Source organism: Carassius auratus, chromosome 50 (assembly GCF_003368295.1).
Source record: "Carassius auratus strain Wakin chromosome 50, ASM336829v1, whole genome shotgun sequence".
Classification (NCBI taxonomy): Eukaryota; Metazoa; Chordata; class Actinopteri; order Cypriniformes; family Cyprinidae; genus Carassius; species Carassius auratus.
The window spans coordinates 4384976-4397263 of record NC_039292.1 but is presented as its reverse complement, the minus strand read 5'-3'; the positions used below and the strand labels follow the sequence as shown (position 1 = coordinate 4397263).

Here is a 12288-nt window from a genome sequence, read left to right as displayed (position 1 = left end):
AAAACTCCAAGCAAGATATCGGCTCTAAAAATCGGCAGCACATATCGGCCATCGGCTGACCCTGACCTCTAAACATCGGCATCGGCTATAGAAAAACCCATATCGGTCGATCTCTAATATATATATATATATATATATATATATATAAAATGCTGTGGCAGTGGGGAGATACAGAAAAGGAGGAGATACGGAAAACAGAGAAGTAAAGGGGAGCATGAGAAGAGGAGGAGAGACAGCTGCCTTGGCCGCCTGCGGAGCTTGCTTCGGCTGCTGTAGTTGTTGAAAGTGAAAAAAAAAAGTGAAAGTGACATGACATTCAGCCAAGTATGGTGACCCATACTCCGAATTCATGCTCTGCATTTAACCCATCCAAAGTGCACACACACACCGTGAACTCAAACCCGGAGCAGTGGGCAACCATTTATGCTGTGGCACCCGGGGAGCAGTTGGGGGTTCGGTGCCTTGCTCAAGGACACCTCAGTCATGGTATTGCCGGCCCAAGATTCGAACCCACAACCCTAGGGTTAGGAGTCAAACTCTCTAACCACTAGGCCACGACTTCCCCCTCCTTGGTTGTGGGAAGAGTAGATAGGTTAGTAACATTTGATGGGGCAACCTAAAAATGAATGCGTAGCTTACTGTGTTGCCAGCTTAGCAATTGGTTGCCTAATATAACAATTCCTTAAGCCTTGTCCACATTAGTACGTTCCTGTTGGAAAAGCATCATTCCTCTCATTTTGGCCTTCCGGCCTTTTTAAACAGCCTCCAAAACGGATACATTTGGAACACTGGTTTCACGTTGAAGTATAGACTGTGGAAACAGATGCTTCTTAAAACTATGAATATCATTTAGTCTTGTAAAACATACCAATAGACATGATTATGGCAATAACATTACCGTATTTTTCGGACTAAAAGTCGCACCTGAGTATAAGTGGCATCAGTCCAAAAATACTTCAAGATGAGGAAAAAAACATATAAGTCACACTGGACTATAAGTCGCATTTATTTAGAACCAAGAACCAAGAGAAAACATTACCGTCTACAGCCGCTCTATGTTTACAGTGTAGACTATAGGAGCACTGAGCAGCATAGAGCGCCCTCTGGCGGCTGGAGACGGTAATGTTTTCTAATGGTTCATTTCTCTTGGTTCATTTCTCTCGGTTCATGTCAAATTAATTTTGATAAATAAGTCACATCTGACTATAAGTCGCAGGACCAGCCAAACTATGAAAAAAAGTGCAACTTATAGTCCGGAAAATACGGTAATTGCAATTATGTGCTATTCACTTCCAAGCAGTTTCTAAAGATATTTACTTGCATGCTTTTCATATTACAGTCCTAGAAAGACAACAGAATTTTAATCACACTTGCTGTCCTGCGGCAAAACGAGGGTAGTGGTGTATTAGATAAATTCTAAGTGATCACGCCAGTAAATGGTGAAATATGTCCCTAAATAAATTGGTCCTGCCAGAATAATTGCATGAAACTTATGTCTGTAGTGAATCTCAGTGAGGTTTAAACATGCACGGTAAGGCAGATAATATCTTTGGATATTTCAGTGTGGATGACGACTCTGGAAAAAATGCCTTGGCTTCGTGGTAAAAAATGGCATCGTCATCCAACAGAACTACGTCATAACCTCATTTAACAAACTTTAAGCCACCTTTCCACGGCACATGACATTCGGACACGATTGTCGCATTTCTCCCTCTAACGGCAGTCGTGCAGAACTTTCGTGCAGCAACTGTTACATTGGCATGTTCACCATGGTAAAATTAATAATTTTAATGAATATAATGTATATGATGTATGAATACATCGTCACAAATCAGATGACCCCCAAAATAAAAACAGTAGGCTATATGGGGCTAATCAACATAAATAATGGTTTAATAATTATTTCTCCCATAATTATTATAAACCACCATTTTACATAAATTGTGTTAAAAAAATAATGTTAAAGTTAACAAAATATTGGTAATTCTGACCCCGCACCGATAGATTTGATTATAATACATCACATCTGGTCGGGCATTCATGAAGTTCACATATTTGCTGTCGCGATGATGTTTGATGGTGCTCAACAGCCGTGTTTAATGATCATGGGTATCAGCAGAAGTAGCAGACCTGAAAAATCCCTGGTATGGATCTCCTCGCTGGAAGGAAAATTGGGTCTGTGATAAGATGACAGACAGAGCGAACCGGGATGCTGATAAACCGTCAATGGAGATAGGTAGGCTAATTCAGCTGTATTTATACCCTAAGGTTGATTATATTAAGTGGCTACACCTGTGTAAATTAGGCTAAGTATCTGACGTGCTCCTCCCGAACCTTGTTATGAAACTACATATAAAAAAGGGGGCGATACCTTTTCAAAATCGACACAAAATGTTTAATAGCAGTGTTAATATTGAGCTAATCCAGACATCACTTGTTCACACAGCAGTAGTGACATTACTGTTATTTAATTAGTTAGGTTTATATATTTTAAATTTACATTCTTTATCTAACATGTTATTTATTGTATATTATAATTATAATTTATAGAATCAGCTCAAATGATTTTTTTTTCATATTTCTGCACTTAATGTAGAACTATGGAATAAAAACTTAACTTCATGAATAATAAATTATCTATCCATACAAGACCTTCTTGTTATGAATCAACACTGAGCTTCCATGATAAATGATAATTTTCACAATTTGTTGAGTAAATTTCATAACGAAAAGTAACTTTTATTTGCCAGTTTAAGTTTCAGTAGTTGTAGTGACTCTACTGGCCAACATAGCTGAAAACATTCTCTTGTAATCAGCCGTGATCTGTCACACAACTCAATAAGCAATGAGAATAGGAAATATTAATTTCGAATTGATTCCTTGATTCCAACATTTCTGGAAGTAAGGAGAGGATTTTGATGGTTGATTATATTTGCAAAAAAAAAGAAAGAAAAGAAAAGAAAACCATAATATTTGCTGCCAACTGTTATTTAACTTCCATTAAAAGATTACGGTAATTACTTCTCGCCAGTCAATACATTGAGTATAAACCGTGAGTAAATCACTAGTCATCAGTCAACTATGAGTGAAAATGCAATTATTTTAGAAAAAAAACAAATGCTCACCAAAGTCCATTTTTCTGAGTTTCACAGTACATTGAGTTCCACCAACAGTCAAGTAATCTTTACTTTGTTTACTTCTAACATTTAAACTAATCTCTTCATCACTTGAAGCTAAAGTAAAATTAAAATGACTGGATACATTAGTTTCTAAAGCTGATGTTCAAGATTATGTTAGCTCTATGAAACAAGCTAAAATCTGAAATCCATCTGATATCTTTAAGTCAAAGTTCAGTCATAAAATACCTTCAGATACAATTGACCTAAAACTACAGTATCTCCTTAGTAAATAATTAACTTACTGAACTTGATAAATAAGACTCTTTATACACTTTGGACCAAAGACTGTAGGGCCTCATTTAGAAATAAAAAGCCTATATAAAGGACGTATATGTGTAAATATAATTTTACAGAAAAATGTTTATAAGAACATATCTACTTATAGACAGCTCTTTAACAACTGGAAGTGGACAGATGTTATTTCATTATTTAATCTACAAAGTACTTATACTGTTACAAAAAAAAAAATTCAAAAGATTCAAAGTAGGGATTGGCGTTTTCCGCAAATATCACATTCGAATATTTGAGCTCATAAAAAACGAATATTCGTTTATTTAAATTAAGTTTATTGAGACAGATGTTATTTTTCAGCAACATTTATTGTTTCCATCATTTTGAACAAGCTTACACACAATAAGCTTGAACATTACACATTGTGTTTTTTAGCTGAAAACCTTTAAAGGTGCCATGTGCAAAAATTGAGGTAAAAATATAAAAAAAAATGACCTACACGCATCAAAAGAATGAGAAGGAATAAGGGCGATGATTTCATAAAAAAAATGTCAAGTTATAGTGCTGCAGAGATAGCAACCTTAATTAGCATTAGCATTACTAGCCCCGGCCCGACAGGTGTCGTAGTACCAGTTTCGGCCGTGGGAGGCGGTATGCGGGCAACATAACCACCAGCCAACCTGCAATACACGAATAACTCGCACGGCTTGTGGGCGTTCTTGAACCTGAAGTCAATCTTGTGGAAAGTACAGCCCACTACTTCATTTCAGTTCAAGGAAGAGAGCAAAAGGATGACTGAAGCCCTTGGCAAGACACCACCACCTGCTACAGGGAAACAACCGCGCTCGGAATCACAAATCAAATCCGATAAGAAAAGGAGCCGAACCAGAGTAAACATCGGCACTGCTTTCAATCGCTGGAGACAACTGATGGACCTGAAAGAAATGAGGTTCGACTCCGAACTTGCAACATTTCTTTTGGATTGGTAAGTTAGATGCTGTTAGTATTTCACTAGAAGTTTGTTTTGACAGATGGCACCTTTAACAATGCGTGCAAACAAACAAAAGTACAGATTAAAAAAATAAATAAAAAAAAAGTGAACAAAGAAAAAACGTAAAGCAGCCTGCAGCAATAATCATTGCATTGCAAGAGTATTGCATTGCATACTCTTCATCGTTGGTGACAGCCGGCTGCATCCGCACCACTCGCATCAAGGAAAATGTTCTGATAATGTTCAAAAAGTTTTTTTTCTTACTTCTCATGTTTTTATCGAGAAACCTGAGATGTTTGTGCCGAGGGTCTAGGGCAGAGAAGAGGAGTTTTCACTGCATTTTCCACGTTAGCGGTGTTTATTCGTTGCTTGAGAGATGCCGCACAGTGTTCTTGAATTAGGTCACTTTCTGTGATTCTCCATGGTATATTTGAAGACCGCAGTTCTTAGGGGCCGTTCACATATCGTGTGTTTTGCTCACTTAAGTTCGTTATTTCCAATGTAGGCACGCGGAATGCGTGCTCATAATGGAAGCGACTCTGTAGCGATGCGCACGCGGTGCGATGTGCCCGTTTTTTCCAGGCGCGTCCGCACCACATCGAGTTAATGCCTCAAGCGCACCGCGGGTCATGTGACAAGAACTAAACATTCAGCTTCATCCTTTCCCGTAACAATGTTGAAAGCTCAGCCAAGATGAAGGAACAGCTTATCATAGCTGTATATGGATTGCCATTTTGAAATAAATTTAGTAGCAGAGCTACTGAAAGCGATTTTTTTGTGCTGCAAATCCATTTATCCTTTGCTGAAATTTCTGCATTTTCATGGAGAGAGAGCGCGTCATTGTTGCTTAGCAAAGGCAACGGCCTCAGGAGCGCTTCTGCCCGAGCACTTTGGAAAGGAGGAGAAAGCGGCGCGCCTAGCGTTTTTCATGCGTTTTTAGGCGCGATATGTGAACGGCCCCTTATTCATTCATTAATTATTTTTTGCTTACATACATCTTCAAATATGCAATGGAGAATAACAGAAAGTGACCAAATTAGGTTTTATTGTGATTTTATTTTTATTATTTTTTTTGTGAAATTCGAATATCATTTTTATCTATAGAATAATTAGAGCACAACGAATATTCGAAGGTTCGACTATCCGTGCACACCCCTAATTCAAAGGTCATAGTACAACATGGCCACTTCCTCAATATAACAGTTTCTTACATTTAGTGTTTTGCAATTATCAAATTTTTAGATTAAAACTATTAAAACTGAAGAAAGAAATACATATAAAAAACAATATTATTAAATAAATGATATATTTACAGAAATATGTTTAGTTTAATTCCTAAGCATTAGTCACTTAGATTTGTCTTTAAGTCTAACAGAGTGTGTTGGGGGGGGGGGGGGTGAAATGCTCGTTTCCACTCAATATCCTGTTAATCTTGAGTACATATAGAGTAGTACTGCATCCTTCATAAATCCTTCATAAATCCAAAAAGTCTTTAGTTTTATTATATGCATAAGAGAAAGATAGTCTGTACGGCTGGAGGCGTGACGTGTGGGCGGAGCTAAAGAATCACGAGCGCCAGTAGGCTTTTGCGTTGAGAGCATGTGGAAGCTGTAACATTACCGTGAGGGAAAACCCATCATCCAAAACAAAGAGACTTAGGTCTCTGCAGAGCAAAAGTGGGCGTTTATCACCATGTGGGTGTTTTCAAACTGCTGGGTGTTTCTGAATCATGCAATCTAAATGATCCCCCTTACCCAACCCCACCCCTAAACCTAACGTCACTATTACATCAACCAAACAGGTATCATGGTGTAAAAACGCCTTGATCTTGTAACTCCCATTACTTTCCTGCAGAGACCTATACTTGAAAACAAACCATGGCTTACAGTCAGATTCAGCCGTTTATTTATGATCCAGAATCAGATCCAGAGGCTGAAACTGAACGAAAACAGCAGCAGCAACGACTCGCTCAGAGCGGGGCTCGAACCCGGGTCTCCGGCATGGGAGGCGGACGCACTTACAAGGAGGCAGAGATATTTGAAGCAGTTTTACTCACCGCCTGCGGTTCCAACACACGATCGTGACCCTTTTCCTTGGGATTGCATCATCCTTAAGAAATAAACGATACGCAAATCCGTCGTCAAACTGGGCCTTGTGAACAAGCATCTTCGAAATGCAGGGAACAAACAAAAACACTTGCACAACTCCGTTGATGCTCTGTAAAAATAAACTCCATCCACTGGTCCCTTAATGCTGTTTTTTTTTGGTAATCTGTGCAGGGTTGTCTTGCCCTTGCAACCAAAAACACACTTCTTTTGTGACATTTCGCGACGCTCTCGCTCTGATCAGTGAATCACTCTGATCAGTGAAATGTCTGTGCTGCTCAGCCTCGCTATACGGGAGCGCGCGCTCTTCCGGCAGAAGTACGTCAGGACACATATAAGGAAATTCCGCTCCATCTAAAGTCACACAGAGCCATACTCGAAAAAAACTTTCCGAAACTTGTGACAAACCGGAAGGAGTATTTTGGGAACAAAAATACTCCTTCAAACGTACAACTTAATTTTTTAAACTTTGTCCATGTTTAGCATAGGAATCCAACTCTTTAACAGTGTAAAAAACTCAGTATGCATGAAATAGCATTTCACCCCCCCTTTAAAGATTGGATGACCAATAATTTTCTCCTATTAAATTCGGATAAGGCAGAAATATTAATTATTGGACCAAAAAACAGTACACAGAATCTAGACGGATGAACTGTTACTTTTTCTACAGTCATAAATCTGGGTGTTACATTAGACAGCAGCTTGCCTTTTGAAAATCATATTTCCCATGTTACAAAAACTGCATTCTGCAAAAACGACTCTATTTAAAAAAAAATATATAGCCTATAGAAATTAAATAATTATGTAATAATGAAATAATCGATGCATTTTATTTTATTTAAAATAAATGAATAATTCAAAGAACAAAAAAATATTATATTTTGACTGTCTGATCAGCCTCACATTCTGTTCCTGTCAATCAAACACGAGGTGTCAACCAATTATACGGCATGAGGGTGGGGCCGAGCAATCACACACACCACACACACACACACAGTGTCAAAACTTGGAGGAGATGAGAGGAAAAACGCTTTTGAAGTCGGAAGCACAGCCACCTTTTTAAATAATTTTAATGATCATCAGCCCCTCGAAAGTAAGGCAGCTTGCATTTCTAAATGCAAATCTCTCATAAAATAAAAATATGATCAGCATTGTGTGTGTGTGTGTGTTCATGCTAGTTATACAAAACATAACTAGTGAGATAGTTCATGCTGACTATATAACATGCCAAAAAAGAGGGACCAGTTTAATCCTTTCAGTTAATATGGGTTATATTATGCTGTTCAGATTCAGATTGTATTTGTTTTGTAATGTTGTTTCTATAAATTCAAAAGTAATTTAAATGCAAATGTTTAATAGTATTCTTTTTTCATAACAAATCAATGCATTTTTAAAGAAATTGTGAGAAATTGTGAGTATGATTTCATTTAATAATTTAATTAGAATTGTTTTCACACCTATCATAGTCAAAAAACATTATTGTTTTTTAAAGAGCCGTTTGTGAGCCAAAAGAGCCGGCTCTTTTCAGTGAGCTGAGTCAAACGAGCCAGCTCACGAAAAAGAGCTGAAATGCCCATCACTAGCGACTACTGAACTTCCAGCCAATCATAAACCTTGGGAAACCCCCTTTCAACACAACAAAGGGAACCCCTTTACACAGGCGATGCAAGTAACTTTACCTCCAGACTGATCTATACTGGTGTATCTAATATAATTTTAACCTCATTGAGGAACTCAATGCGAGGGTTAATTAAGTGATTGATGCCTGTCTATGCAATTTCACGTATTGCTGTAAACTTGAGATTTCACATTTTTGTTCTCTTAAACTCATTCTTCCCTAACTTTCTATCTTCCTGCAACTTGTATGAATGTCTGAGTGCGTGCGTTTATGTGTTAGATTAGTTTATATATAGATTAATAATAATATAAGATTAGTCTTAGATTTATCTAATAAAGCCTTATTCATATCGAAAAGAGAAGTATCTTGTGTTTTGTGATTACAAGTTAATGTCTTAAACTGCCGATCTTGTTGCTGTGCTAATTTATAGTGTTTTCACTATAGTTTGGATTATTAATATTCAGTGCAGATTTGATGTTAAACGGCTCGTTCAGTGAATCGCAGGGCGTCTCAGTGATCAGCCGTGAAACAGTGATTCTGTTCAAATTCCCTTTAAAATCTTAAATGATTCCCTTTGCTATTCTGTGAATTTCTGTGCCTTGCATCATTTATTAAAATGTTTATGCCATATTATACCAAAATATTATGTCAAGAGTGAGGGTCAGAAAGACAGAGGTCTGGTTTTATCCAGATGTTTATGAGAGGGCTCTTCTGGACATAGAGGAACATAGGCAGCAGCTAGGGGTTGAAAGTAGGCTAAAAATGTGCAACTTCTGTTCAAAGTCTTTCTACATTTCTGTAAAATACCTCCTGGTATTGATAGACCACACTTCTGAGTTACTGACCACAGCAGAAACATTATCTGTCTAAAACATTACCTTTTCAAATTGTTTGAAATGTTTTTCTGAAAAATGGTTACTTTCTGTCCCTCCTCTCCTATAGGCTTAATAAACCCTGCACAATGGGTAATAAATTTAAGTTTTTTTTTTTTAAATCTAACATTTTAAACTATTTTTAAATAAATTAAACTAATAAATAAAATGTTTTACATAATACTTTAATTTAAGCTTATTCCACAAACACGCAGGGCTGTTATGTCGATTTGTCCTACCGTCAGATTTTCCTGCCTCCCACTAAAACAGTGGGTAGTACAATTCGACAACGAAAAATGCTACTGTAAGGTTATGGTTTATTAACGTCTACACCTACCACAACCTAAACCTACCCTTATAGTAGCTAATGCAAATACAGTAATTATGAGTTATATTCACGGCTGTAGCTAGAAGGGATACAGCTACAGGAAACCAACAATAAATATTATTTTCTACCAATTAGATTGCGTTTTTATTAAAGTCTACACCTGCCCTTACAGTTACAGTAATGCAGATACATGAAATATCGTTTTTTTAGCATGAGAAAAAGGACGCTATATTGATGAGCGCATGCGCAGTAAACCAGGATAGGAAAATCTGACGGTTTGGATAAAATGTCAGGACAAGGGCCATTGTAAAACCGAAAGTGCGTATGAAGTGTTCCATTTTAGAACCAGTAATGAAGGTCAAGCCTATTAGCGAACTCATTGTAATTCAACTTTGTAAATACTAAAAGCACAACACACATCTTTTTTGGTGTGTTAGCATTTACAAAGATCTACAACTGATTTAATAATGTGTATTTTGCACTACGTAATTAACGCCCCTATAAGATTTTTTTAAATTGTTTTTATTATAAAAAAGTCGATTAATTTTTTTTTACAAAAGAATAAATGCTTACCGAAGTTGATCTTTGTTGCCATTATGTCAGTTTGCGGAAGAGTAGTTCCGACAGCTTTTAACTTTCGCTTTGCTTTCAATGCGTACAGGTGTGTCAGACGCGCGAGGGGCGGGTCAAGGTGGAGCTCAATTTGGTGTTACTTTAGGCAAACAAGATAGGATGTTTTTCTTTAAAGTGACAGACAGTAGCTTTCGCTAACGATTCAAATGATTTCTTGCGGCAACTCTAAACTTCCATCTTAATAGCTACTCATAATGAGGAGATATCGTACAAGAAACCTAATAAAAGTTATTCTAGTAGGCAAAAGTATTTCCTGCTAAATCTAGCTATTTGCACCTATAAAATGCATCACTCTACACCACAATCTAGAAACAATGTGAATGAACACCACAGCAATTTAAGCAGCAAACTTTGCAAAACACAAAATTTATGTCATTGTTTTGGTCATGACTGTAGGGAACATTCACAATAATGCATTTGACAGACACTTTTATCTACAATGACTGACATGGCATTAAAGGATTACATTAATAATTTTGTGTGGTTTGTGACCCACTCAGATTTTTGGTTTGGTTCTTTGGCACTTTGGTTCACACAGAAACAGAACATTATGATTAGTGTTTATTATGGATTAATTGATTTTGACCCTGCAGCTCTTATCTAATTTCACACATTCAGATAAAAAAGGGGGCGGTACCTTTTCAAACACAAACCGTTTAATAGCAGTGTTAATATTGAGCTAATCCAGACATCAGTTGTTCACACAGCGGTAGTGACGTTACTGTTATTTTATTAGTTAGGTTTCTATATTTGAAATGTACTGTGACGAGTCAGCTGCCTCCTCCCTGATTATCACCGGCACCCCGTCCTAAATCGCCGCCCTTCACCAGGCTCCCGACTGGAGTGGGTGTGTGAGAGGAGGGGCGCTGGACGAGTCAGGGCTGGCGGCGTGTGATGGGGCACACCTGAAGGAAGTGGAGCCTCATTACCGCCGCTGTTTAAAAGCCCAACGCGCCTCTCCTCAGGGGACCGGTCTCTTCCCCGTGCATGCACACTGGTGTCCTCGTGGGTCCAGGAAGGGTGCGTTGAGGGACTCCCGCGCCACCAAGACGTGAGCTGCCGGACCCGCGATCCGGATGGGAACCGCACCCGTATACACGGCCGACGGGCCAGGATGCCGGGCCGTCCATCCCCTACCAGCGCCGCGGCCAACGAGAGAGACGCGGCCGCTAGGAGAATCCGCCGCCCCTTTCGCCCCGGACCAAGGAGGGGAGCGCGTGCAGCCACCGGACTCCGCCCCTTGCCTGGACCCTTCCTCAATGAACACTGCCCGACCTACACAAACCCCGCAGCACGACGAGGACACCAGATTCCCTGTTATTTTGGACACTTTCCCCCTTTGGCCACTTTTATTCCCTGTTATTTTATGATTTATGTTAATAAAAGCCTCTCCGAGGCCTGACGCCACGCCCACTGTGTCTGTCTTGTGCTCCTCCCGTGACAGTACATTCTTTATCTAACATGTTATTTATTGTATATATTAATTATAATTTATAGAATCAGTTCAAATGAAATGTGTCAATATTTCTGCACTAAATATAGCACTATGGAATAAAAACTTAACTTCATGAGTAATAAAATACCCATCCATACAAGACCTTCTTGTTATGAGATAACACTGAGCTTCCACAATAAATGATAATTTTCACAATTTGTTGAGTAAATTTCATAACGAAAAGTAACTTTTATTTGCCAGTTTAAGTTCCAGTACTTGTAGTGACTGTACTGGCCAACATTGCTGAAAACAGTCTCTTGTAATCACACATGATCTCTGTCACACAACTCAATAAGCAATAAGAATAGGGAAATATTAGTTTGGAATTGATTCTTGGATTCCAAAATTTCTGGAAGTAAGGAGAGGATTTGGTGGTTGATTATATTTGAGAAAAAAAAATGAAAATTGCTGCCAAGTGTTATTTAACTTCCATTCAAAGATTAAGGTAGTTAGGATACTTCTCACCAGTCAATACATTGAGTATAAACTGTAAGTAAATCACTAGTCAGCTATTAGTGAAAATTAAATTATTTTAGAAAAAACAAATGCTCACCAAAGTCAATTTTTCTGAGTTTCACAGTACAATTAGTTCCACCAAAAGTCAAGTAATCTTTACTTTGTTTACTTCTAACATATAAACCAATCTCTCCATCACTTGAAGTTAAAGTAAAATGAAAATGACTGGATACATTAGTTTCTAAAGCTGATGTTCAAGATTATGTTAGCTCTACGAAACAAGCTAAAATCTGAAATCCATCTGATATCTTTAAGTTAAAGTTCAGTCATAAAATACCTTCAGATACAATTGACCTAAAACTACAGTATCTCCTTAGTAA

The 12288-nt window shown here is 38.0% G+C and overlaps 1 protein-coding gene across 1 annotated transcript in view; it reads right to left on the bottom strand.

The window, feature by feature from the left end:
• LOC113066709 (GTPase IMAP family member 7-like) overlaps positions 1–9965 on the bottom strand; it is a 39236-nt gene extending 29271 nt beyond the window's left edge. The window contains exon 1 of the mRNA XM_026238684.1: positions 9898–9965. Within this exon, the coding sequence (XP_026094469.1) occupies positions 9898–9919 (22 nt within the window). The 5' untranslated portion in view covers positions 9920–9965. The remainder of the gene's footprint in view (positions 1–9897) is intronic.
• Positions 9966–12288: the final 2323 nt, after the last annotated feature.